Source organism: Serpula lacrymans (genome assembly GCF_000218685.1).
Source record: "Serpula lacrymans var. lacrymans S7.9 unplaced genomic scaffold SERLAscaffold_10, whole genome shotgun sequence".
In the NCBI taxonomy this organism is placed as follows: domain Eukaryota; kingdom Fungi; phylum Basidiomycota; class Agaricomycetes; order Boletales; family Serpulaceae; genus Serpula; species Serpula lacrymans.
This window is the reverse complement of record NW_006763299.1, coordinates 1012650-1039389: the sequence shown is the minus strand read 5'-3', so window position 1 is coordinate 1039389 and position 26740 is coordinate 1012650. Positions and strand designations below refer to the sequence as shown.

The 26740-nt window shown below is 47.9% G+C and overlaps 9 protein-coding genes across 9 annotated transcripts; 6 read left to right on the top strand and 3 right to left on the bottom strand.

Moving 5' to 3' along the window:
• Positions 1–1542: 1542 nt before the first annotated feature.
• On the top strand, positions 1543–3502 carry SERLADRAFT_451244 (uncharacterized protein; the record flags this gene model as incomplete). The annotated part of the gene is made up of 3 exons (XM_007320866.1): positions 1543–1898; positions 1967–2236; positions 2302–3502. 3 exons carry the CDS (start codon positions 1566–1568, stop codon positions 2689–2691), a joined length of 993 nt encoding a protein of 330 aa, XP_007320928.1.
• Positions 3503–4030: 528 nt separating this feature from the next.
• On the top strand, positions 4031–4864 carry SERLADRAFT_473138 (uncharacterized protein; the record flags this gene model as incomplete). The annotated part of the gene is made up of 3 exons (XM_007320865.1): positions 4031–4554; positions 4637–4675; positions 4742–4864. 2 exons carry the CDS (start codon positions 4109–4111, stop codon positions 4638–4640), a joined length of 450 nt encoding a protein of 149 aa, XP_007320927.1.
• A 1284-nt stretch (positions 4865–6148) lies between these two features.
• On the top strand, positions 6149–8198 carry SERLADRAFT_473135 (glycoside hydrolase family 18 protein; the record flags this gene model as incomplete). Its single annotated transcript, XM_007320864.1, has 7 exons — positions 6149–7005; positions 7066–7421; positions 7481–7563; positions 7620–7641; positions 7694–7909; positions 7973–8129; positions 8173–8198. The coding sequence occupies 6 exons, from the start codon at positions 6788–6790 to the stop codon at positions 8053–8055; spliced, it is 978 nt and encodes a 325-aa protein (XP_007320926.1).
• SERLADRAFT_473133 (uncharacterized protein) lies at positions 8176–9832 on the bottom strand (the record flags this gene model as incomplete). Its single annotated transcript, XM_007320863.1, has 9 exons — positions 8176–8367; positions 8432–8565; positions 8626–8715; positions 8771–8799; positions 8848–8918; positions 8971–9064; positions 9123–9203; positions 9256–9512; positions 9595–9832. 8 exons carry the CDS (start codon positions 9453–9455, stop codon positions 8338–8340), a joined length of 729 nt encoding a protein of 242 aa, XP_007320925.1.
• A 491-nt stretch (positions 9833–10323) lies between these two features.
• SERLADRAFT_395522 (uncharacterized protein) lies at positions 10324–10947 on the bottom strand (the record flags this gene model as incomplete). The annotated part of the gene is made up of 1 exon (XM_007320862.1): positions 10324–10947. One exon carries the CDS (start codon positions 10864–10866, stop codon positions 10600–10602), a length of 267 nt encoding a protein of 88 aa, XP_007320924.1.
• Positions 10948–11520: 573 nt separating this feature from the next.
• Positions 11521–12661, bottom strand: SERLADRAFT_350730 (uncharacterized protein; the record flags this gene model as incomplete). Its single annotated transcript, XM_007320861.1, has 3 exons — positions 11521–11948; positions 12012–12397; positions 12447–12661. Coding segments are annotated over 3 exons (1029 nt in total), but the record flags the coding sequence as incomplete, so codon positions are not given.
• Positions 12662–16784: 4123 nt separating this feature from the next.
• SERLADRAFT_409900 (uncharacterized protein) lies at positions 16785–17144 on the top strand (the record flags this gene model as incomplete). The annotated part of the gene is made up of 1 exon (XM_007320860.1): positions 16785–17144. One exon carries the CDS (start codon positions 16785–16787, stop codon positions 17142–17144), a length of 360 nt encoding a protein of 119 aa, XP_007320922.1.
• Positions 17145–17240: 96 nt separating this feature from the next.
• On the top strand, positions 17241–18475 carry SERLADRAFT_473128 (uncharacterized protein; the record flags this gene model as incomplete). Its single annotated transcript, XM_007320859.1, has 3 exons — positions 17241–17635; positions 17692–18325; positions 18388–18475. The coding sequence occupies one exon, from the start codon at positions 17902–17904 to the stop codon at positions 18214–18216; it is 315 nt and encodes a 104-aa protein (XP_007320921.1).
• Positions 18476–23903: 5428 nt separating this feature from the next.
• SERLADRAFT_371839 (uncharacterized protein) lies at positions 23904–25819 on the top strand (the record flags this gene model as incomplete). Its single annotated transcript, XM_007320858.1, has 9 exons — positions 23904–24154; positions 24208–24382; positions 24439–24522; positions 24575–24816; positions 24871–25099; positions 25152–25167; positions 25218–25443; positions 25492–25719; positions 25780–25819. 9 exons carry the CDS (start codon positions 23904–23906, stop codon positions 25817–25819), a joined length of 1491 nt encoding a protein of 496 aa, XP_007320920.1.
• Between the last annotated feature and the right edge of the window lie 921 nt (positions 25820–26740).

Genomic DNA, 26740 nt, shown 5'->3' with positions numbered 1-26740 from the left:
TTGGATACAAAACGAATAACTGGGGAGACGCTGCCCAGCGTCAAAATCAGGGTTCTGAACCGAGGAAAATGTGGTTGATACAGATTGAAGAGGTTCGTGCGTGCGATGTTGCGCCTGCGCGTTAGGGGGAATCGTGGGTGCTGATAGTATACAGAGAAGCTGTCCCAAGTGTTTAGCAAAGCCAGAAATGCATAGTCCTTTGTAAGGGCAACGCCCGTTCAGCAGAATGCAGGTGTCAGGCCCATTTACGTAAGCGGAAGCTGACAACACCGGTATAACCCGGCACTGCCACCACTACTGCGATCAGTCAATGCACGGCTGCAGGAAATCTAAAGACCGGGCTCAGCGCTCATTTTGATCATTCATATATCGTCAAGCTGAAGGACCAGCAGGAAATGCAAGATATGTATTCATGCTACTATACGAATAATCAACGCCAATTACGCGAACTTTTTCCTTCGATAATCCAAGGAGAAAGTCGGGGGAAAACTCGACGCTGACATATAAAACCGGTCGTCAAATTTGATATCATGATCACGACATTACCAATCCGTGACGGTTATGTTTCGGACAAGAATTCGCCACATGCCTCCGATGCGTGTCCGAGGTACACAGTTCGAGACAGAATGCAGGCCTTAAGCCTGTCATAACAGAAACTGAATGATGAGCTAGCCTCCACTGACACTGGTCGCACTGCTATCAAGACGACAACCTAACAACACCACAGGAACGAGGAATGACTTTCCTTTTAGCTTCATGTTGCCTTCTTATAAGGACAGTGCTATTGCGGTGAGAGCAGGCCTAGGAATCAACGTTAACAGTAGAAAGATAGATTTCCAAACTATCAATTGGATATTGCTCTGATCCAATTGTCGCTCTGAGTTACATATAATATTAGCAGCTGCTATGCCCAAGGTTACCCTATACGCCCCATGTCATTGATCCCCGTGTACGAGGACCTAGGGAAACACAGCTGGATCACTCACTTCAATTCCCTGTCCTTCCGGACGAAATCTAATACACGTCAACATCTCGAGCTGTGGTGAAAATGACACGGAGATATGAGCTTGAAGGGGTAAACCTGTGAAGCCCTAACGGGCTGGACTCGGTGGATGTTTCGTCCCTCCTTAATTCTGCATGAACCAAGAATATCTGCGCCTCGCTGTCACTTGGCTGACCAGGGATACCAAATGAGCAAACGTCAGGACTCAAGACTGCGGTAAAGATGCCGCATTCCAATACTTATGACAGCAATCTAGCAAGAAGTCAAGTCTAATGCCACACGGAGGTTAAACAGCACTTTTGGAGACATGACTTGGAGATTATGCGTGAAGAAGGCAGTCCATTGAATCAAGCAAACTCACCTACATTTTGTTATCCATATACCAGAACGATCGTAACTCTGATTGAGTTGATAGAAAATACCTAGTTTGTGGTACTCTTAGTAGCGTGCGGCAAGGTACTTGTGGACAGGGGCTGAAAACAACACATCATGTGACGAATATGAAAGCGATATAGCTCTCACGCCACATACGTGCATGCAACTCTGAACTGGAACACGAAACATGAGGCTACCAGTGTCACTCCAGCGTTCGATACAGCTGTCCTCAAGAGCGAAGGGAGCTAGCCACGGAAGGCGTTATATACAAACCACAGTCAACTCTGACGAGATAAACCATTTTTCACGGTTGTCTGCTCAGTGGTGGGACGAACATGGCGAGTTCGCTTTTCTCCACCGAATGAATCCTGTCCGCATGCAGTTCGTACGCGATAAAATTATTGAAACTGCTCGTGATGAGCACGACGAGAGCGTTACGGATGAAATAGGCATCAAGAAGGATGTGCTTACAGGCATGGACGTACTTGATGTAGGATGTGGAGGTGGTTTGCTGTCCGAGGTATGTCACGCAACGAACTCACTGAAACGCACCTTCGCGCATAATCTGACTAGTCTTGGAATATATAGAGTCTCGCAAGGCTAGGTGCGAATATCTTGGGAATAGACGCGTCAGAATCAAACATAGGAATAGCCTCTTTGCATTCGGCCGCTGATCCTCAGCTTTCACCATCACCACCTGGGTCTCGCTCTCCAAGTGGTTCTTTATCATACCGCAATATTGCAGCCGAAGGGCTTCTTCAAGAGCCCAGAAGGTTCGATGTTGTCTGTTCGATGGAAGTGCTTGAGCATGTCGATAACCCTGCCACATTCTTGTCAACTTGTGCCGAGCTTGTCAAGGTCAGTTTGACACCCCAAGTCTAATTCTGCGTGTGAGAACTTAGCTTGTTATTTTCACATCTTAGCCTGGCGGTCACCTCTTCCTATCCACGATAGCACGAACCCCTCTCTCCTACTTCCTTACTATATTTACTGCAGAATACCTCCTGCGCAAAGTATCCATCGGAACACACACATACTCAAAATTCGTCAACCCTTCTGAAATTGTGTCCTTCTTCCAAAGTTACCGTTCCCCTCTGTTGACATCTCATGACGCACCGGATAGTTCAAGTTTCGGTAGACCGTGGATAACCCGTACGTACGACCATGGACTGCCTACGCGAACTGAGGCAGAAGTAAGGGGGATGATATATGTTCCCTGGAAAGGCGAGTGGGTGTTGATGCCACGAAGTTCGACGGCGTGGGGAGCTACAGAGTGCAATTATATGTTTTGGGTGAGAAAACCACGGGAGTAACCTTGGACGCTTCTATTGCAAATAGTATCATTTATCATACAGAATCGTACCTATGCTCAATCCGACAAAATAAGTATAACGAGAATAATGTTACATTCATTGATAGCAAATGCAAGAATGAAGGGAAAGTGACGGATCTCTGAGCTGTGAATGTCAAACCAGACATGTGGCTCGGTATAAAAGAGAGGCGGTGTGTCAATAAATAATCAAGACCGGGACCAGGACCAAGACCAGATGCCAAAGCAAAGGAAGTGCAAGATGTGAAGCCCAAAATGTCAGAGACGAATGTCGCTGCAATGCCGTAACAAGAAGTTTAATAAAAGCTGTAAAAGTCACGACATGAGGCGTTCTCCCCATACCAGCCTCTGCCTGTGGGCTCTATATGCGCCGCCCAATGCCACCCAAGCAACGCAAACAAACATGATAAAAGAAAGAGCGAAGAGAAACCTCATTGTTGTCTTCCATCTCCAGGAAACAGGGCTCGAGGAAGTAAAAATGATTGTTCGCCAGCGTTCATGGAAGTCCGTGTTTAGCCATTCGAGGTCCTTGACGAGATCCTTGGCCTGCGTGCACGAGATGGAATCAAGCAAACAGTAACGCATTCGAAATGAAATAATTCGTGCTGCGGAAGAACTAAATCTTACCTTCCGTCTACCAGAGTCGTAGACATAACGTATTGTGGAAACTTGAGACTGTATGGTGGGTAAAGCGGTGGCCAATTTATGTAGTGATACCAGCGAGTCGTCAAGTTCGTCTTCAATACGCGGTACGTGCAAATTAAGTGCGCGGTCAGCACGTTTGGTGTTGCGCTTTCCATGAACATGGGATGTCAACTACTGCGAATTATCTAATAGAACCTGATGCTTACCTGAAGACCGTCCAAGGCTTCCTGCAAAAGGCTGTCTATAGCCCTAAAGTTACTCAGGTTCTCCGAAAGCTTGGTCTGCGGAAAGAGACACAAGTGTGTGAGAGGGCGATAGCAACGATACAGTGCATCGTGCTCACGTTAAGCTCCTTCAGTTGGGTTTCGTACTGTAATGCCCGCTTAGATATCTTCCTAGCAGTATCGTCGAAGTTCTGGGATAGTCTGCAAATTCGGCTGGATTAGCTGCCCCTGAAACAAGTAACATGAGATTCGAAATGCCTACTGCATTCTCCGACTGCTTGTGGGACTATTCGAGCCCTCCATTCCAGAGGAGAGCTCGTTGTACATGACGAGGAAGCAACAAAAAGACAGCGGTGAAAGAGAGAAAGAAAAGATTTCCTAGTAGGTATTATAAAGAAGACTGATCTTTACATAAAGTAAACGCGAACCGCCTCATGTCCTTGTCAGTCACACATTTCACGTGGAGCGCCCCATTGGAGCGCAGTCACCTGTGCGCCCACTGGGACTCAATGTTAACAGCTGACACCGACAATGATATCAAGAGTCGAGCTTTTGCATGCTGCGCAGGCTCTTTGTGACGATTTTGCATCCAAAAAAGATATTGATACCCTCTTATCCCACTTTTCCACCACACACCAATGCACACTGGTTGAACATGGCGAGCCTTTTCTTGCTCCTTTCTTAGGGCGACCTTTCAATGGTATCAGCGGTGCATTGATGTACTTTGACCTGATCAACAAACATCTGTCGTACGAGAATATGAGATTCTCGGAGTATGTCGTGGACGTTGAAGCACGCAAGGTATCAGTCAAGGGGAAGGCCAAATTCACTTGGATAGAAACGGACGAAAGCTGGGACGAAACCTTCGCATATATGCTGGACTCTGATGATGAATTGAAGATCACAGACTATCAGGTCTGGGCAGACTCTGGAGCTGCATATCTTGCCAGCAAAGGGGAGCTTGGTCGGTCAAAAGGGTGCGTATTGTGAATAACGCTGTCCGTGGTCGTCGGCGAGAGCTCTATATGCTTACTGATGTGACCGGTCCGTTCTGTTCAGGTGAACAGCAAGGAGGCGAGTGGAATCGGTATCGATCGTGTGAGTCGTTTGGCTGTTATCATGCGCTTGTACTTATTTAAGGAATAACTATCTTCTCGCTACCAGACCTGAGCTCTACAGAGCCGCTAGCTTATCCTTCTGCATGATCATCACGAAATACAGTTATAGCTTCCATATGACTACGACTGTATAACAGGTATACCGAAGATATTCCTGACGCTGATGAGTGACCTTGAGTGACTCACGAGTCTCTTATGGTCTTCTGTCTTTTGCTTGGCAGGTGAGACGTAGTAGCGATCTTCACCATACGTATATGTGTCGCGTTGGATTGCGGTTCGAGCTCCATGTCCAAGAACGCCGTTTGTGACATTGTTTCCTCTCATGTGATCACGCTGGCCACTTGGAGTGTACGTGTGTTCGCCCTTTTGTTGGTTCCCTTTGGGTGCATCATTAACAGATTATCACTAGGCTGACAGTGACACTCCCTTCCTGTGAGAGCAAAAACGTTGTCAGCTAGAACACCGTAGTACTAGCGTCTGTTGGCATCATGACATGGCACATAGTCACTCTGATATACCCACAGGCAAAACCATTAGCTGGCAGTTTATCAGCGCATCATGAACTCAAGCTGTTTTCGGTTTTCTATCACGTTCTGGGCGTGACTGGGACCTCAAACTTCGACCTTGATCGGATGCAGGCACCGAACACAAAAACCACTCCAAAATGAAAGCAAGATAAGCTTTGAACCTTGAGGGCCTTGAGGAACGACTGACATAATGTGAGCCAGAAAATCAATTTGGGAAAGCTATTATCACGGTACATGCTCTACGTTCAAGTGCCCTCCGTCACTGCCGGAGAACTTGGGACCTAAACCCACCCTTGTTTACTTGGTATGTACTGCACTGATATCGCAGAAGACTCATCTTCTTTGTCAGTAAATTAGACCAGTTTTGTCACTTCTGCAGAAGGCACTGCAGCTCACAGGACCATTTCTGCGCGTGGTCATTATCGCTTCATTACCTCGTGAGAGGCGAGACCATGCTATCGTCCCCCTTGCTGACTCATTTCAATAAATTCAATCTAGTGGTGACTGGTGACAGTCGATCATATCTACAATGTAAAACCATGATGCAGTCGAGACCTATCTGTTGATGTAGGTGTTATCGCTGGGTTGTGAATGCCTGATGCTAATTAACACAAACTCATATGTTTGTTCTGTTGTTGTATGTTTAATTCCGATAGTTCCGTTTTGTGGAGTAAAAGCATATGGTCACCATAGCAACGTTATGAATAACCCCACAGGCAGTCGGCAAGCCTCATGCTACGTCTACTACACCTAAGGTAGCAGAGACGCCTCAATGGTGATACAAGGTCAGTTGCCTCCTAAGGCGTTAGGTTCCACGGTACGTGGTCTATGTTGAAAGACTTTGGTTGCGTTAGCCAGGCCACTCTCTCTTAGAAACTACTCTCATCGTCTTAGGAGATGAACGATTCGACTTCTTGTCGGATTCTGCTATTACGTCACGCGGACCATGAGGTTATCTAGCCCATTGCGACGTACTATCAGACTATCGTGTCCAATATGTTGCATCCTTGGCTTCGTGCTACCACATCAAAGTTGCGCTTGAAAGCCGAATCTGTTCTCTCGCTCTGGGATCGTGCGCTTTGCAATATTCCACATGGTTCAAGGCCCTAGACTCAGATTTCCATAGACACTTTGATTTCAGGCCCTCTATGGCGCTTGCAAGGCTCAGCAATCTTTATCGTCCATGTGGCTAGTCCTGATTTTGGGGTTCCTTAGAATTTCCACCAATCCGGTTTACATAGTAGCATGTATTGTTTCGCGCCGAAGGAAGACAGACCATCAAACCGGGAAGGGCAAATGTTTTGTGAAGACCGAAGGTGCTTCCATGCGGGTTCCTGATGCAAACACAATTTGCACTCACGATCATACTGTGGTAGCATACTGCAATAGCTATTTAGGCCATATGTGCACATTACGCTCCTCGCGACGCAGTTTTCGACGGATTTGGTTCCATGCCACACGGACCAATCGTATAAAATGGGGAGAACAATGAGATCGGGACGGTAGCCCCAGCTCCAGTTCGGACCCGCCAGCTCCAGTGCTAAAGAATATCAGACATTCTCACTATGGTCTCATTCTTCAAACGCTTGACTGCGCTCGTTTCCGCCGTCGCGGCCATTGGTCACGTCGCTGCTCTGCCCACTTTTTCCACTTCCACTGGCAACAGTGTGGTGAAGCGTGCCACTATCCCCGCCGCCCCCCGCTTCGTCCTTTACAGCGACAAGTGGGTTTCCGGTGAAACTGGTCCTCCTGCTCCTAGCACCATCGTTGGTTACAATGTCTTGTAAGTCAAAGCACATGGTTAATGTAGAGTGGCCCCTGATCCAGTTCTCCCGCCTTCTAGCGCCCTTTCCTTCTGGCTGTCCGCTGGTCCCGCTGACCAAGCCGTGGAATGGTCGTCTCTGACCGCCGCTAACCGTCAGACTTTCAAAACGGAATACAGCGCAGCTGGTATCAGCTTGATTGTCTCGGCTTTCGGTTCGACTGAGGCCCCCACAAGCAGCGGCGAAGACCCTACTACTACCGCCAACAACTTGGCAGCATGGGTCATACAATATGACCTCGATGGTGTCGACGTTGACTACGAAGACTTCAATGCTATCAACGCACAGGACGGATCTGCTGAGACTTGGCTCTCTACTTTCACCACCGCGATCCGTGCGAAACTCCCACAGGGTCAATACATCCTTACCCATGCACGTGAGTTAATCTCTGTGAAATCATATCTAATTATGTTCTGATGTTGGCGTCTACCTCAGCTGTTGCCCCTTGGTTCTCGTCCATCTACACCACTGGTGCCTACTTGAAGGTCGACCAAAATGTTGGCTCTTTGATTGACTGGGTAAGTACAGTTTTTTTTGGATACGTGCATATCACTAACCATGTGTTGTAATTTAGTACAACATTCAGTTCTACAACCGTGCGTCTATTCATTTTACTATCTATGTATCAAATCTGATATTATTACGCAGAGGGTACCACCGAGTACACGACTTGCGCTGGTCTCCTTAATACCTCGTCGACCACATACCCCGACTCAGCTCTCTTCCAGATCAACACTTCTGGAGGGGTCTCCCTTGACAAACTTGTTATCGGTAAACCCGCCACGGCCGCTGATGCTAACAACGGTTATATCGCCCCTGCGACTTTGGCTACTTGTGTGCTTGATGCAAAGAACGAAAAGTGGGGTATGCAATATTCACACTTCCCAACTCTTTTCATGATGCTGATTAGAGATATGTTTACAACAGACGCTGGTGTTATGGTCTGGGAATACCCTGATGCTGCTGCGGCTTGGATCTCAAGCGTCCGCTCTCTCGCTTTCCCGTTGTGAAGCAAAAGCGTGCACACGCAGTTTATGACTTATCGACTTGTTACGACTCAGGCAGTATGAATCGAGGTTTTTTTAGATATTTATCGTTTTACCTCATGGGCTTTACTTGATGTCATATTTATTCCAAATATATATTTGTACCACGAATCAGTGTCATGATAAACTCTTTAGTGCAAGACAATATTTGGTGTAGACAGATACGGAAAATAAGTCCTTGGGCGAAAAGCCTGATTGAAGAGACTGATTGAAGAGACAGATTGAGGAGACTGTAACTGTACATTTCTAGTTTGCAATGGCAGCGAGGTAAAATTTCTAGAACGCCCAAAACGTCAATAAGAGACTGTCCGGATATATCGACGAAAATACAGAAACTGACCACCACTGAAGCAGGAGTATCGACGTGCTCTTTATTGTAAGCATTGATATCGCCACCAAAGAAAATTGAATTTTCACGGATATCATAAAAAATGAGAGTTCTGGGGTAGGTGCCATCTGTGTTCACGTATTGCGCTGTGGAAAAGCAGCGCATTAGGCATTAAGGGCAAAATGCAAGTATTCAAAAGATTGTACCCTTGATTTCCCTTGTGTTCGGATTGATTGACCATATGCTAGATTCGGCCTCTTGACCATCGATAGAAACCGGTGGAGAGCCAGCAGGAGCTGTGGCAAGGGATTTAGCATTTACAGCAACTACAGAAGTATCATATATACTCACTTTCTGCGACGTTGTTGAAACCAACAATGCTACCAAGACAGTTAATAATATAAAGCACCATGCGAGATATTGATTACTTTGCAGAGTTCACACCCAGCGTAGCATTAGTGGAAGTGCCGATATAGTATGGAGCAGGGAAGTTAGGATTCTAAGTAACGCGTGATAAAGTCAACTTAATGGTATACAAATATGAGCCTCACAGTTGTTAAAATGTTGACTGGTCCAGTTCCCGAAGGTGTGGTATAGAAGTTAACATGTAACTCTTCGTCAGGTCCTCCATAATTCACACCACTCCTGTAAGCGCTGAAGTGAGTGGTACGTGATGCAATTTCTTACAACCTATGGCACACACACGCTAGCCGCGGAGTTCCAGTTGCGAACATAGCCCTCAACGCTTCCACTAGTACTTCTGACTTCTATCCGACCAGAGAAACTAAGAATGTAGATTGAGTAAATTTAGTGTTGAGACATTATAAACTACTCACTGCAGTGGAGGTGTGCCAGAAGAAGCAGGCGCCCGTTTCTCACCTGCAATAAGATGAAATTTGAGTGAGGTTGGAACGATTGACAATAAAACAAATAATACCAGAGACAGGGGTGGGTTTTCGAACTTGAGCATAGCCAGGAAGAGTACGACCAAATTTAACAGGGCCAACGGGGAGACCACGAGAAAGCCGTTGAGCATTGGTCAGACCTTCGGTGTTTGCGATACCTCGGTTGAGAACATCTGTTTTAGTAGTAACTGCATTTGTGACAGCGCAAAATACCGCAAAAAAGGCAATTAACAAAGAAAACATGACGGCAAAGAGGGAGAGCGAACGCACACTGGAAAACCATTAGAACCTGCAGCTTTATACCCTGCCCAAACTTGAAGCGCGTGGTTTACACATCAAACCTGCCATTGGTTCATCCAAATTACTGGTAAGGCGGGCTGGGGTATCTACGCCGCATGTTCTCCAACCGAATAGTACAGCTTCAAGGGAAAACCCTACTCGTAGTGGAGGACTGATTCTCGCACGCGGTTTCATTGAGCCGTAATAGAAACAGACATCCTATCGACCGATGATAACAAGATGACTCGGAATCTCCGGGCTTTCATTATACTATTATTGTTGGCAGGGTCTTTTTCAAGTTAAGGGCCAAATCGAGGGGTACACTATACCAAGTTCAGCATTGCGTAAAATGACTCGAGGAAGGTCGGGTTGTCCTGCCATGCTTTGGTTCAAGTTAGCATCACACCGCATTATAACGTCAATGTTTACCTGATGGTCAATTTCCGAGCCACTTGCTTGGCATGTCGACATATCAACGAAACTTCAACGAATTGCCCGCGGGTGAACTAGTACGTAGAGTAGTACGATATCCAAAAGCATGATTTCGAGCTGTCAAGCACAATAGCATCATGTTACTAGCATTGTGCATGGGTGTGTACAGTGGGGAGAAATAGAAGATAAAGACTCAAGAGGCGAGTTGGAGCATGCATAAACCATTAAAGTGATCGTTACCGCCATGAATGAAAACGGTAATGTCCAACGAATAAAAACCCATCCAATAATTACGGGAGATAAAGTAGATATGCAATGAAGTATAGTGGTAATCAACGTCTCATGACCACGAAAACATTGAAAAAAAGATTGTGGACAGCTTGAAAAGAAAGCAGTTGCTTGGGATGCTAAGTGCGCTATGCCACAGCAACATGCAGAAATTGAAAATGTATGGTACATAGGGATGTGATTGCGTTGTGAGGATGCAGTTAACGAGAAAGATGATGAATAATTAGAAGATTGAAAGTCTTTTAGGAAAGCAGCTGAGAGAAACAAGGAAAGTGATCATTGCAATGTACATCCAGCTGATTTGTCTCTGTCGCGTCTCTTCTGGCGATCTGGTTCTGCAGGCAATGTACCCGGAACGCCATAGTCCACGTCACGTTGTCCCGTAACAGCGGGTGCGGAAAGCGCGCTCGATTTCCTAGGATCTTCAGATTCTGTGGCCGAAAGTCGACTTCGACCTGCGTCATCCGTAACGGAAAGAAACGACTTTCTTCCAGGCTCTTGGCGACTCGAGTAGCTATCTGGTGCAGTCGGGCCACTCCTCATGCTTGATGCATTCTTAGAGGTACTATTGCTCGACAAAGAGTGTGGCCGATCCCTGGCGTCTTGATTACGCTTGAGTTTGGAGAGCCTTCTCTTGACGACTTTATCCTCTTTATGAGGCTGGGGTGCCGGTGAGGGCGACGCAGAATGAGGTGGACCAGGATCAACAGACAAGGATGATCGAGAGCGTTTGAATGCAGCAATGAATTTGAAAGCAGTTGGTGGATTGACCGGGCTCCCTTGCCCTGGCACAGGAATCGAAGAAACATCCATGCTGGGTCGCGGGGAAGGCGTAACAAATGAAACTTCAGACATGGGATTAGTAGAGGTATGAGTAGGTGGATGTGATACATTCAAACCCTCCATCGGATTTGAGTAAGCACTTCCAGGGTTACCCTTCTCAGCGTATTGTGCATAGAGAAGGAGCTGTGAACGCAAATCGCACGTTGGTGGAGCATTATGGGCACACTTGGAGTGGGCAATAAGACTACATTGTTCGCAGATGACAGCGCTCTTTTTGACACTCGTAAGACACACTCGGCAAATCATCGCTGTTTTCAAGTTAGCAGAAGCTCAGGGTAACAACTTTTGATTGCTTACGCTTGCTGAATGTAGTTTTCACAAAGGTGTGCTCACGAGGTGAGAAGGATTCATCGACTACGCCGATGGGACTATTAGGGCCATTAGAAAGTCTTCGCCGACCAGGAGGAGAACCATGTGGGATATCATGGGAAGGACTTTCGGGTAGCGGTGTCTCAGCATATGCCATATCCATTTGGGCAAGATATCGAGCCACGTCTGACTTTTGAATATCAGCACTGACACGACGTAAAAATGGAATGCTGTCTTGCGGTCGCAGTTCCTGTTAAGTGCACACCATAAGTTAACTTCCAGATCATGGACTGCATATAGGCTTACTTTTAATGCGTCCCAATTCTTCTTGAGCCAATAATGCTCACACAACAACTCTGCACTTGGCCGCATTACAGGGTCCTTGTGGAAGCACTGTTTTAGAAAGTCTTGCAATGGCTCGGAGCATCCTTCTGGAAGGGGTGGCATTTGATCCTCAACGATTCTGAACATGACTGCAGACGCGAAGTTCATTTGGTATCCACCATAAAACAAATCAATTATACTGCAGAACTTACCTGTCATGCTATTGGCAATCTCGGCGTATGGAGGTCGACCGGTCAAGAGCTCGATGACCGTGCATGCCAATGACCAAATGTCCGATTTGGTCGAGGCGCCTTTGAGTTCTATAACTTCAGGGGCCATCCAGTTGGGGGTACCAGCAACATCCTTTATCTCGCGTTCCATGGCACGCAGATTCAGGGAAACGCCGAAATCAGAAAGCTTGACATTTCCATTCTTGGTGGTGAGGATATTTGCTGCCTTCAGGTCACAATGGACGACGTCACATCGGTGAAGATAGTGAAGCCCTTCCAAAATCTTGACGACATAGCTAGCCACGAGACGCTCGTTCAACTTTCCAAATGCTTTGAGGGTTTGTCCCAATGAGCCGTTTTCAGCATACCTGAAAATACTCAGTAAGCAAGAGGTGAGTCGAAGGAAAGCCAGCTTACTCTAAGACGATATTCAGTGTATCCTCATCCCTTGCCATCCCTTCATATTTGACAATGCTAGGGTGCGAGAGACTCTTCACGAGATCGACCTCCTTCATAAGCTGGGTTACCTCATCTTCTTTCAAACCCTCCAGTCGAATTCGCTTCACGGCAACCATTTGACCTGTGTTGAGATTCAATGCTCGATAAACCGAACCAAATTGACCACGACCAATGCAGTTCCCAAGTTGCTGGAAACCTCAGTCAGTATATCTCAATCTAAGCAACAACATACGAAACCTTACGAAATGAGTAGCTGGTTTTCCTTCCTCTTTGACAACTAAAGTTTGCCTCACTGCACTGCCGTCCATCGAATCTCTCGACAAGAGGTCGCTGGCGCTTGCGTTACTTGAAGCGACCCCCAAATTGATCATGCTTTCGAACCTCGACCGTCGTGTTTTACCCAATTCATCATAAGAGCTTGGTCTACTGCGTCTTCTAGCACTCGAGCCCTCAATTTCACTTTGGAAACGACCACGCATTCTAGGTGCCTCATTTTTGCTCTGCCTGTCTGCGCTGTTAGGCGTGTCAGGTGATGGAGTAGGCGAAAGCGCTCTAGCACCGTGTTCCCCCGATACTGCGCGAGGAAACGGTACCAAAGACTCCCCGCTTTCCCGAGGGTCATCGAGACTGCCCCTGGGATAGTATACGCCATTACGATGAGGAGCCGCACCCGCCCTAGTGCTTTGGCGTCGTAGCATAACCCTAGAGTTAACGACAGACGCTGCATCTGGACTGACGTCACGTCGAAGAATAGACTCTTTTGGCATCAAGATAGGAGCATCGATGCTATGTCTAGCGCGATGTGATGGCCTTCGAGCAGTATGTTGAACGGAATCACCACTGTCATTGTGTCTTGAAGCACCAACGATCGCAAGTTTCCGTGCAGGAGAAGCAGAAAGTGGGCTGGAGCTGAAGGGAGAAGGTTCACGGTCAGAAGATGAGTTTTTCATGGGTATCGCACGAGGAGGAGAACTGGGAGGTTGTTGAAATGCGTCAAGAAAGTCGTCAGGCCATTTGCCTTTACCCAAGCGAATTGCGCGTGCATGGTCAACTTTCTCCGAGTCTTTTGATTGCTGCTCATTGCCTTGTCTTGGTTTTTCTACCTTTTTCGCGTCCCGAGAACTTGAACCACTAGCACTGACTTCCTCTTCCTCTGCGAGGCTTGTCAAGTCGACAGCCGCCGATTCGCTTGGTCTCCGCTCTCTCACAATCTTGCCACCATTATCTCCGCCTCGTTTCCTGTTCATTTCATCCGCCAAAGATGCTGCAACGGAACTTGCTTCTGTTCTCGTAAAAGATGGCATCTCAGATGCGAAGGAGGTGGCTTCCGTAGTCATAGTCCTGATAGTTCCGAACTTGTTGTTGCCGCTGCTGCTATTACGACGGAATTCCAAGAGACTGGAGTATGCAGTAGTATCAGTGAGGTTACTTGATGTTCGCGATTGTCTTGTAGGATCAGCGCTATAGTCCCCTGGAAAATGACCATTGGAACCCATGGGTGATCTTTCCGACACCTCCAAAGGCCTCGCGCCACCTAATAAAAATTGGTGACTCTCCTCTGGGTGCTTTGACTGAGAACGAGAACGCAATGGAGACCTTGGAGGTGGAGAAGGCCCCGTGATAGGAGGCACGTCATCTAGTTCCTTATCATTAAGACTGACAGGGGTATTCTGGCCATTTTTCGTGCCACCATTACGTGCCGTTCCATTACTGGCATTACTGGAAGCTCCAGAAGCGGGACTATCAGATCGAACAGTCGGGAGCTCTGGTGAAGGGGGGCTCCATCGTTTTCGACCTGTGGGTGACACTGTGGGAGAGACTGATCTTTCCATCTGCGCCACCAGGTTTGGGGTTGATGAAGCTGCGCGGGAAATTGATCCTGGAGCGTAAGGTCCGCCGCGATCTGCAGCGCTGGTGGCGCTTGGTTTTCCTTGACCGGCGATGACCTTTGTCCGGTTGACACTTGGGTTCTCAACCACTTTCACCAGAGCAATGATGGTCCGTGCGACGCGAGTCAACGTTTCTGGAGTGTTTTCTATGATGTCGTCTCGATAGAAAAGGTCATCTGAAGAGACACCTTGAGAGGAACACGAAGCAAGAAACTTTGTAACGTTGCTAGTGCGCTTGACTCCGTCTTCGCGGGGATCAATACGAGCGATGGTGTTTGGTCGAAATTTGTTGATTAACCTGGGAAAACGAGTCAGCAAAACAAATTCTTACAGAGCTTGAATCGTAGCCAAGAATAGAAATATCACGGTTGAGACACATACTGGCAAAGAACGACGCCATCTCTCAATGCTTCACCAAATAATCGTCTTTCGCGTTCCTCACCAGCGATACTAAACCCAGTCGAACTCATCCCGCCACCCGTAGCATTCACTTGTCCTGAACTTGATCCAGCCACAGCACCGCTTTTCCCCCATATGCGTTCCAATCTGATCAGTGGTCGCATGCGAATCTCAACTTCTGCCCAATCCTTCTGTCCTTCGCTCCGATTTAGATGCGCTGGTGCCTTCCGGAACTCCTTGCATAATATTGACGTTGCTGTGCGAATAAGGTCTCGCTGCTCCGGATTAGAAGGAGTAACAAGGGAAGCAGTGGAGACACTGAAGTGACGATTTTGTGCATAAGCCGGTGATGCGCGTTGGGAGGGCGATGCAGCCCGCGGCCTGCCGGCGGCAGAAGGAGATACCGCTCGCGGAATAGGGGATCCTGCATGTCGTCGAGAAGCATCTATCGATGGGCGTCGAGGAGAATCTATTGACGGGCGTCGAGGGGAATCTATCGATGGACGCCGAGGAGCATCTATCGAGGGACGTCGGGATGCTGGAGGTGATGTGGGAGGGCTAGCTGAGACTAGTGGAAGGTGTGTAGCAGAGGCAGACGTGAGACCACGATGCGTTGGGGTGATAACACGTCTCGCGGACGGCGATCGAACGGGGGATCTAGCACGCGTGGGAGTCACAGAATGGGTGAATGCAGGAGTAGGAGAGGCAGGAGGGCTGTTGAGAGGAAGGTGGGTGGCACTTGCTCCTGCCCTCTTTTTTGACAAGTTAGAGAGCTGCCCGCGGGAAGATGCAATTGGTGTAGGGGTATCAGGTGGGCTAGGTAGCTCACAGTCCTTCCTTGAGTTGGATTCCGGTGAGACAGCCCGCCCTGGGGTCGGTGAACCAGGTGGAGGCACAAATATAGGAGATGGCCTTGCTTTCCCTTGTTTGAGTCCTCCATTTGGTGTGGGAGAGGCATGCCCATTGCCCCGTCCTTCACGACGAGGGACAAGTGGACTTGGGCTACTTATATCCCTCGCGGTGGGTTGTACGCTGGATCTCCTTGTCCGATCGCGTGGCGTGGCAGCTGTACTTGAAGAGGAGCTCGCTGATGGTAGCTTGGATGGCGAGCCCGAGAAATGGAGGGCGGGGGAAGACATTGATGCTTGTCGCAATGATGGTGTGATGAAACTGGTATAACCGGCTGCGCGAACCTTGTCTGAATTGTCCATGTTGTTTACATGAGCTGCACCTGTTGCAGGTGGAGGCATGGGCGACGGTGAAGGGGTGACAGACTCCCTCCCAGCTCTTCGTAAGCCAACTTTCGATTCCAATCTCCTCAGCATGTTGGTCTTCTCTTTCTCTTTCGGAGGCGGGTAATCGCCGGATATCTTCTCCTTTCCCTTAGTGGACTTTGCTGGCGAAATAGTAGCGAAATCATCTATGGGTGGCGCCGGTTTTGATTTGGACCGCGTCGCGCTCCTGAGACTCTGTTCGAGGGATGATCGGAGACGTTTGAAAGTCTTTGGAGCAGACTCAGACACCTCTTTGGCCGATGCCTGCGACGAAGTTGATGGCTCAGGTGAACGAGAAGAGGGGCCGACATGAGGCGATAATTGCTGCGCCTTAGCATTGAGGCGATTGTGAGAAGCCATATGAAAGGGATTGAAGACAGGTGTCTTGGATGATGGTAGGGCAACAGCAGCCATGTGTGTTCCGCATGTAAACACGATATGACGTGAGGACTAAAGAGGGATAGTGCCTTGGGAACGAACGAAGCCTCGCGTGAGCAATCAGGGTGGACGGGAAAGCAGATGCGGCGGGAGGGGGAGAACGATGGCGGGCAGCGCAGAGAAATAAACTAAGGGTACTAGATGTCAGTGCGAGTAGGGTGACTGTGTGGGACCAAGTCAGACACGCCAGGAACGATAAACCGAATACAAGATAATGGCCGGCAGAATCAAAATGCGCGGGGAGTGGAGAGATTATAGGTGAAGAAAAAGAGGAGATACGAACCAATCTGGCCCAAATGAAAACCCCAGACAGCTTATGGAAGGATCTCACTGAAAGCGAACGCAACGCTGGTTGCTCCAGACAGAAAGGCAGTGATTCGACCAGGATAAAGGAGGATATTCCTATAGATATATGCACCGAGATTGAAAACGGAAAGAAGCTAGGACAGCCAGTTATAGCCAACCGGGAGAAGAATATACTATCAGTCTCAGCAGATAAGGCAAGGTTCGTGGTCGATGCGGAGACCAACGATGCCAACGATGCCAACGATGTGGAAGGAGAAAGCAAAGAGTGTGAATGCTGCCTCTTGCGCTGCGGGGAGGCCGTAGCGAGAGAAGACTGGGACCGCGAGGCGCGACTGGATGACGTTCTATAGGGACAGCGGCTCCATACTCAGACCCCCGTGATACACTGATTCAGACCCAATAAATTCTCAGAAATATGATGCGGGCGCAAATCGCACACTAGTCAGCATAACATCTCTTTATTCAGCTTGCAATGTCTCATCTCAATCCCATACTTTGCTTACAATGCAAAGCAACTGTGCGCTTTCCCTCTATCACTCGATGCATAATGTCCGTGCCATACGAGTATCCCCTCTATCAATGATGACGCTTTGTACGGCATCACATCCACAAAGAATTCAACCCCATCAATGAACGGCCGCCCTTATTACGGCTGGCCAATCGAGAACCACGCTGATTACAGTCGAGATCGACGTGTCTAGCCGGTTTTGGCCGCCAAGCTAGCGCTGCTCTCACTATCGACCCCCTTTGCACGTCGTCTTCCTCTCCGACGAGGTCGCTCGATAGCTTGCTGGAGATATTACCTGAGGATGTATTTCACCATGGGCCGATTAACCGTTCTGTAAGGTTCATGTCCTGAAAACGTGTTGGTCGTGGAGCTGATATATACCGTGGCAGCCGAGCAGTACTCGCCGAGAATGGTAGCTATGACGAGTAACTTCCTGGTTCCCTTCCGGCTGGTGAGAGAAAGCACGGTGAGCCCGGTGCGATGGCGTCGCTGTTCATGCAGATTTGACTGGAACCATATGGTCCACACCACGTGACTAGCAGGCTGAATGCACGTGCGTTGGTCGACGAGGAGCGTATGCGCTCATACAAAGTTCCACGATGGACAGCAGGCGGGAACTTGGACGTGTGCAGTACGTGAACCTGGGAAGTATTGTGACTATATGCGCTCACGGTCGTCTGCTCGTGAGATGGGATGCCGTTAGGGGCGGTGAGGACGCCAGTGAAGGCTCGGTGTTTTGCAGAGCGGCCATTGCCATCTACAGGGATAGGAGTGTTGCGACGTTCCATGAGCGATTCCAGACGAATCAGGGAACAAGTCCAGCGTATCAAATGTCCACGACAAATTGGGTCCAATGGATCAAACGCCGGGTCAAAGTACAAAAGCCAGTTCCGACTTTGGAGATGAAACGGTGAAGTCAAGAAGTCATTGTATTGAAACCGCCATAGTGGATATTTTTGAATATGAAGACGTATACTTTGAAGACGGAGAGTCATGTTTTTAGCAATGTTGAAGTGAAGTATACTACAGTGTCGTATCGATCGGTTTCAGCTGCAAGACAACTCAGAAAATCAGAATGGACTCACAGTCTGACATAACAAAATAATAGGAGGGACAGGAGCACGCCAGACAAATCTCCGCAGCCATTTTGAGTCAGATAGCATGGTGAGCACGAGACACGTTGGACGCAAGAGGAGGCATCTGACGCCACAACAGCCGTCGGAGTTCGAATATCCCTTTCTCTTTGCTCATCGTCTGGGTCTCTAGGCTTATCCGCCAAACGGTTTGGGCTCGTGCATCTGTGCATAACACTAATGGCAACCCGTGCAAGAACACGATCTACCGCAAATTTAAATGCTGAAAAATCAACATCAAACACACCAGACAAAGCAACTCGTTCACGTACGAGTCGCACGAAAGACGGGGAGGTCGGAAATGACATGGACGTAGAAAAGGAGAATAAAGGGAATCCTGGTCGAGGGAAAGCAAAGGTGCAACCTAAGGTTAAGGCGAAGAGCAAGACGAAAGATGAAAGTTATTGTCTTTGTCGGCAGCCTGATGATGGATCCCCTATGGTCCATTGTTCGCAGTGCAAGGAGTGGTGCGCGCTTTCTCATATGCACCGGGACTCTAACTGACGAGTACGGTTCAGGTATCATTTTCGATGTGTGAATTTGGATCAGAACGATGCGGATGATATCCGTGAGTGTCGTCTTATACATTCGTCGTTACTGCGGATCTTCCAGATGTCATGATTTTTATCCATAATGCCCTTTTTCAACTCGCTTTAATTAGTTCAAACATTACTGATTATCTTTTTCTTTCTTGTGTTCTAGGAGTTTATGTATGCCCACCTTGTATTGAAAAAACTGGGCAGCGAACAGTTAGTGAGTGTCTTTGGTCCTTGTCTTGTTCTTTGCTGCGGAATCTTTTGCAATTTTGCGACCTTTACATCTTACAATATGTAAATCTGAAGAAAATAAGTTGTCCCACGTCTTCCTCTTCACTACGTTGCGAGTCTATGCGTCTCTTTAGTGGCAGATACTCTCGTCTTGCTCCATATATCACTCCAGACCAGATGCCGTGCACAAGCTATTGTCTCGATGGCCTGTCCACATACGTCGGCATCGAGCCATAGTGTGTCCTGCTCAAGAGCTGAGGCCTTACGTTATCTGAGGCGCCCTAGCCACTTAATTAAAAGTTCCTCGTCTGGTGTGAATTAACAGCTTGAGCTTGTCAACGGTGTTCGAATGTGTAGCATCCGGTGATATGCCAACAAGCTGTTGGTGAGCAAGGCGTTAGAAACTGTCCGTAGTTTACCTTCATCCGCATTTTCTCTACCTTTTTGCTTCTTTTGGTAACAGACTACTAACCACATATATTTGTAGAGGATTGGGAAGGCCCCGAGGCACTCGAGGCACACGGCAACGGCAAACCATGGGCTTCTCGTGAACCCCCGCAACCATCGGAGAGCGAAGACACAAAAGCCACTCCTGAAATCAAACTTTACTCAGAATCGGAGGGTGATCCGAGCAGCGAGGATGAGTATGTGGAAGAGAGACAAAAGTCGAAAGGAAAAGCGCCAGCTGGTGCCAACAAGGTGAGTCGTTCACATGTACTCCGGCGTGGCATGACCGAACTGATGATTGGACCTACTTGCTACACAGCGTCGCGCTCGGCGTTTGTCCTTATCGTCTGATTCCGACTCGCATTCGGACGCAAGTGGGGACGTGCAAACTGGTAGCTCTCGGAGAGCTCATGATATATCACAAAAGACTGGCAGCAATAAGGTCTCTCAGTCGCCCGCCCCGCTGCCGGGTAACAGTCTAAAACGCAAGTCAACGTCTGCTGTTCAGCCACCTACTTCAAAGCGTAAGAAGTCTGTTGAATCATCAGCGGACGAAGATCCCGCCAGAAAATATTGTCTCGGAAAGTTGCAAGAGACCTTTTTCCAGATTTTCCTGAAATACCCCCATGTGGATGCTTCAGAAACGAGTGATGGTCATAATGAGGGTACGAGAGTCGAGCAGAATACAGATAGTCTGACCAGCGAAGACAAGACACGTCTTGAGCAGGAAGCGAAAGACTTTGCTACTGAACTTGAGCAATGTGTATTTGATATATATAGCGAACCTGATAAATTGGGGAAGCAAAGTGCTGGGTCGAAGTATAAGTACGTACTGATATTTTATTTTACTTGCTTTTACTGACCAACAATGCTTATTTTATAGAGAACGTTTCCGTATGCTTACATTTAATTTGAGCAAGCCAGATCGTGCCGTCATTCACAAACGCATAACCTCGTCCGGCATAAAGCCTAAGGAAATCGCGCTTATGTCGTCTACTGATCTAGCCAACGAAGAGACCAAGGAGTCCATCAAGTTGATGGAGAAAGAAGCACTGGAACACTCCATTTTGAAAAAGGCGACAGTGCCTCGCGCCAAAATCACGCACAAGGGGTTACAGGATATCGAAGACATCGATGGGGATGTGATAGGTCTACGTGACCGCGAACGGGAACATGAGCGAGAAGAAGAAGAGCGCAGGGATAGGGAGCGCAGGGATAGGGAACGTATGGAGCGTCTGAAAGCAGCGCAGTCATTACAGGAACGACGTGCTTCTTCTGCTAGCACTCAGGGGCCAGCGTCTGCGCTGCCCGAATCACCTGTAGCTCCCCAAACTCCTAGTTGGGGAGGGCCGCCCTCACTTCATATGCAAGGCTTGCATATCAGTAGTCATCTGCCATCGACTCTGGATGGAAGATCACCTATGAACTCTTCGTTCATGCCTTCTGCATCGGATTTCCATACTTCTCCAGAGCCAGAGCTCAATCTCGCGGATCTCATCAACATTGACGAAGAGCCATTTCCTCAGGATGTCGCCGCCTCTGATCATCTTTCTACACCCGCTCTGGCGTCCCCTGTCGTTAAGGAGGATCCTCATGCTTCCGGTGCCCCGCTGTCATCAGACCCAAAGTCGCCTGCGACACCACAGATTGGTATGTCTCCATTTGCTTCTCGCCCATCTGAGCCAGAGTCGAGCACGCGATCGTCCTTCGACCTGAGCTCCCTATGGACTGCTTCGAAATCAGATGATGTCATTCCACCTCCTCCACCACAAGAAGCCGCAGACACCAAGGATTCCATAATGGAGTCCGAGATATTAGGAGAGGAAGCTAACGACTACGATTTCGATATGTTTTTGGAGGAGAAGGAACCGGAAGACAAGTCGGCTATGATGGAGCCTAATCCTCAATCTGAAGAGGATATCTTTGAGGGTTTACCATTGGTTTGGACTGGGAAGGTGTGTATTAGATTTGCAGAAAAGAAAAGAGCTGACATTATCCTTGGTTCTAGATTGCGATGCCCCTCGACTCTCCTGTATATCAGGAAACACCAGTTCTGGCCCGTCAAATGGGGGGACGGGCGCTTGTGGTAGATTCACCACTATGGAAAACCCTATTTCCAACAGATGTTCTTCGCATCGAAGGCCGCGTAGCTGTGGAAAACTCTTCCCAGTTTCTTCTTCAAATGAGGGTAAATCCCTCAAAAGAGCTAATAGCTGTTGCTTTTAGCCCTCGTGACGATGATGGAGGGGGACTTCAAAGATTTAGCAATTTCCTGATCGGTAAAAAGTAAGTCTATGCCCCTTTTGGATCTAGAAACAACAGCTGATATATACGTTATCGACAGTCGACATGGTCTCGTCTTTCCATGGGGCCCTAAACCGCAGGAACATCATCCCGGGAAAGAACTGTACATCATTCCCTTAATTGCTAGCGAACCCCTTCCTGATTACATGGAATTGTTGGATGAGCTGCGTTTACCAAGAACGCGGAAAATAAACTATGTCATTGGCATCTGGGTTCTAACAAAGGGTAAACTAGCTCCGCCCCTCCCAATCTTGACGGCACCTGCGCCACCACCAATACCACCGCCTGCATTACCCTCCAGCATGCCAGTTAGCATGCCTATATTCAATACGCCTATCTCGGCCGCCCCGCTTCCGACACAAGGGCAGCCCCAGATTTTCACCCAAAACTTGGTAGCTGAGGTGGCCTCATTGACACCGGAACAAATCCAGAATATGCTCAGGACCCTTTCATCTAGTAATCCAGTACCTATCGCTGGACATTCTCATCTGGGCAGTAGCATTCCGCCTACACAGCCTGCCCCTCTTGCTCCTCCCGTTCCTCAAGCCTGGCCAAATACGTTACCTAGCTTTCCTCCGCAATATCCCCCCAATACATCTGTACATCAGCCCCATATGGGCCAGTCTAGTATGAACCCGAATCGTAGCACCATGTCGCCCCATCGACCTTCTTACAACCAACCGCCATACGAACATCATGACTATGATCGAGATCATCGATCTGGCCCACCACCTTATGATAGGCCAGAACGCGGAGGGCGTAGTTGGCAGAACGACCATGACCGTGATCGTGATCGTGATCGTGGACGAGGGAGAGGACGAGGAAGGGGGAGGGGAAGAGGGAACACTCCCCGTAAGCCGTTGGACTCTGGTTGGCCGAGGGCACGAAATCGGAATGGTACGGATGATGCACCTTCAGATCACCGTAGCCGTTGGGATGAACCTCCCCGATGGAACTGATACCTGCCCGGAGCTGTGGACGTCAACTTATACTATTTCTATTTCTATTGTCATCGTCGTCCAGTGTGAGGTTATAGTAGTGCTTTATGTGACTCTTCACACCTATGATTGTGCGAATCATCATACAGAGAAGCACAGCAGATGAGTTAATGACCATGCCTTCGACTGCATTTTGGTACATAAACTATATTTTCCAGGGGGTTGTACATGCACAGTCTGACCAGAAGAAAAAACTATGTAAAATAACCACATCCTCACTTCTGCGGGGTATGAAATAGTACTAGTAGAGAACACGGCCTTCTATCGAAGTGTCATGTGAAGCCGTAGTAGAAGAAGGTATGTGTCGAAGAAGCATATAATCGAAAACAACATATATCAATAAATACCCCCTGAGTCAGGCGCTCACTGGCAGGCGCGCCAGCGAGTACCCAAGTGTTTGTTTGGCAAGAGCCTTGGATTCAAATATGACCACACTTGGGTCAATATCTCACACGAATTCTTATCCACACCGTTGACAGACATCAAATCTTCTTATCGTCAGCGCGCCCTGGCTTGTCTGATAATCTAGTTAGCGGAATTTGTCTCCCCATTACTTTCCTACCTTGTTTATTAGGTAAATTGTAGCGACTGACAATTATAAGTTTAATGCATGTCAATGCAGAATATCATTGCTCACAGTGCTGGTTGCTACATTCATAAAAAATAAAAAAAAGCAGAGCCAATAACTCGAATTCGGTGTCGCCTATTAACTATGAAAATACTGTCGAGCTTCATCTGTAACATATGTCTATGTTGTGAGAATTCGTGAGAATTGCTGCAGTGATATTATCCATAGCGCCACGCTCAGGTGTAAACAATATACCCTTTCCTTAACGACACAGCACACTTTTTACGTTTCTCTCGCCTTTTGCTTCGACTATTTTCACGACTCGCCAGGATTTGTTACTCATCAACCAATTTCTCTTTCTTTCGTTCCGAGTCACTGTCGACAATGAGCCAATACCCTCCATCTGATGCGCTCACTAGCTCTCGCAATGGGAGTCCCCAGCCGTCAAACTCGCAACCTGGCTCTGCTCCGGGATCGAGTTCAGCCAACAAGGCGAGAAGCAGCGACTATGTTTATTTCGAACGATCCACCGATGAATTCTCGTCCGATGCAGTATCTCGAGCTACAGCGACCAAACTGAAAATGGAGTCATACTATAAAGTCGCTGTTGATGCCGCGATTGAACGTAACGGAAGGTGATTTGCATCCGGTACCTACGCATATATCCCAGTGTTCACTCATGTGATAGGCGTGCTGAACTGGAACTCAAGATCAACCAGGCGATGATGCCCAACGAGTCAAAGGAGCGCGAGATTCGTAAATACCGCAAGCTCGAATCACAACATTTACGTTTGCGGAGAACGAAGATTCGCCTGACCGATTTCCGTACAATAAAAGTCATTGGAAAAGGCGCATTTGGCGAGGTGCGTTTTGTTTTGTGGTCTTAAGTTTTGCAGCTTAGTGATTGCATTTTCCTTAGGTGCGATTAGTACAGAAGGTCGACACCGGAAAGGTTTATGCTATGAAAACACTACAGAAGGCGGAGATGTTGAAGCGGGATCAGGTACTTCGCCGTTGTCCTCATCCAACAAGTTATTTCTGATATCTTGGGTTAGCTTGCTCACGTCCGAGCGGAGCGAGATCTATTGGCGGAATCCACATCGCCTTGGGTGGTACAATTGTACTATTCGTTCCAAGATCCTCTATATTTATACCTAATCATGGAGTTCCTTCCTGGCGGTGACCTGATGACAATGTTGATGAAGTACGACGTTTTTTCTGAAGATGTGACCCGGTTTTACATGGCAGAGTGCATCCTTGCAATCGAAGCCGTACATGATTTGGGCTACATACATAGGTGTGCGGTAATTCTTGCTCTGGGAATGCAATTTAACGAGATCGCTTTCGACAGGGATATCAAGCCTGATAACATCCTGATCGACAAGAATGGACATTTGAAACTATCGGACTTTGGTTTGTCAACTGGCTTGCATAAGACGACGGACGGGGATTACTACAAGCGTCTTCTTGACCAAGAGAAAGCCAGAGATCCGGCTCGTAATAGTGTTCAAGTCAACCCTATCCATCTAACAATGAGCCGTGAGCAAATTGCTACCTGGAAAGCTAATCGTCGGAAGCTGGTGAGACTTATATGACCCAAGATATACCTGATTTGACATATCTTCGTTCTAGGCTTATTCTACAGTCGGTAAGTAGGACTTACATCTTTTCAGATGGATTTCCCTGAGAATCGGGTAGGGACACCCGACTACATTGCACCAGAAGTGTTCCTATTGAAAGGGTATGGTAAAGAATGCGACTGGTGGTCATTAGGTGCAATCATGTTCGAATGTTTGGTTGGGTATGCCCCATTCTGTTCGGAGAACCCGAGCGACACGTACAAGAAGATTATCGATTGGCCTAACTATCTCTATTTCCCGGAAGAGGTACATCTCAGTCAAGAAGGAGAACATCTTATTAGAAGGTTTGTTTGGACGCCAATCTCTCTCTCCTGTTCCTGACCATAGTACAGCATGATGACTTGGGCGAATTCACGTCTCACGGTGGACCAGGTCAAAGCACATCCTTTTTTCTTTGGTGCTGACTGGAATAGCTTGCGATACATCGCTCCACCTTTCGTTCCTGCGCTATCTTCCATCACGGATACATCGTACTTCCCAACGGAGGAGCTCAGTAATACGCCCGAGCAACTCGAAGTTGTCGAACAGGTGGGTTCAGACAAAGACCTTGCTTTCTTGGGGTGCGATATTCTATCACTGTCCTTCCGTGCGATACATGCTGACAACATAAAACATCATAGGTTCACGTTCAAGCGGTTCACTGGCGCTCAAACTGCTTGATCGCCTATACCCTTTTCGCGCTTCAGTGGGGCGTTTTTTTTGTTTTTGGAATGGATTGATACCCAGCTCAATACATTATATTTCTGGGAGACTGTCGTCGAAACTTCAGCCGGAAGCCAATCATAATTGTTGCAAAATACAGGTCGCAGATGTACATATCGTCAATCAAGCGTTTAAATGCGTCATGCTGGTAGAAGTGCGTGCGGCTATTTCCGTCTTTGCCTTTTAAGTTACTCTCCGTGCTGCACAGTACACAAGCCAATTAGGCGATAAGCAAGTAAAGGGTTCGCTGATGTTATACTGAGTGGGTTGGTACTGAGGTCCTATCTTACATCCGCAAGGCGATCACGAAGCTTCCTACCAATGCATGCGCGATAGGGATCGAAGACGACAGGGGTATAAAACTTAGTTACATACTCTCACCACGCTGCAGCAAGGACCCTCGTTGGCAACTGCCAGTAGTCAGCACGGGGACCCCTCTGCTGAATGAACAATATTACCGTGTTCTCTGGGGCCGTACGTTCACTGTCAAACCATTTCCGCGTTACCCCTTTCCAAGCGGCCATGCCTGGTACTACTAAATGTCCCATCTATAAATACCATTGTTGTGGTTGACCAGTTCAATACTGATGGTTTCCTATAGCCTTGAACAATTTCAATTTGCGCTAGAATGCAATTGTGTTCGTGCGTGATGCCTAAATTACTGCTATTAGCATAGTGGTAAGCTAACTCAAAATTAGTAAAGGTCGAGATAACTTGTATATTTTTAGAACCAAGAAATGGTTACACTGCGACTTCGAAAGTCATGTGCGAAAGCCTCGAGCTGAACTTTATTGGTACCGGTGCCCCGACCTAACGTCGAGCATACGATATCTCGTGAACGATTAGGCTCGTGGAACCGTGTCATATCACATATAATCA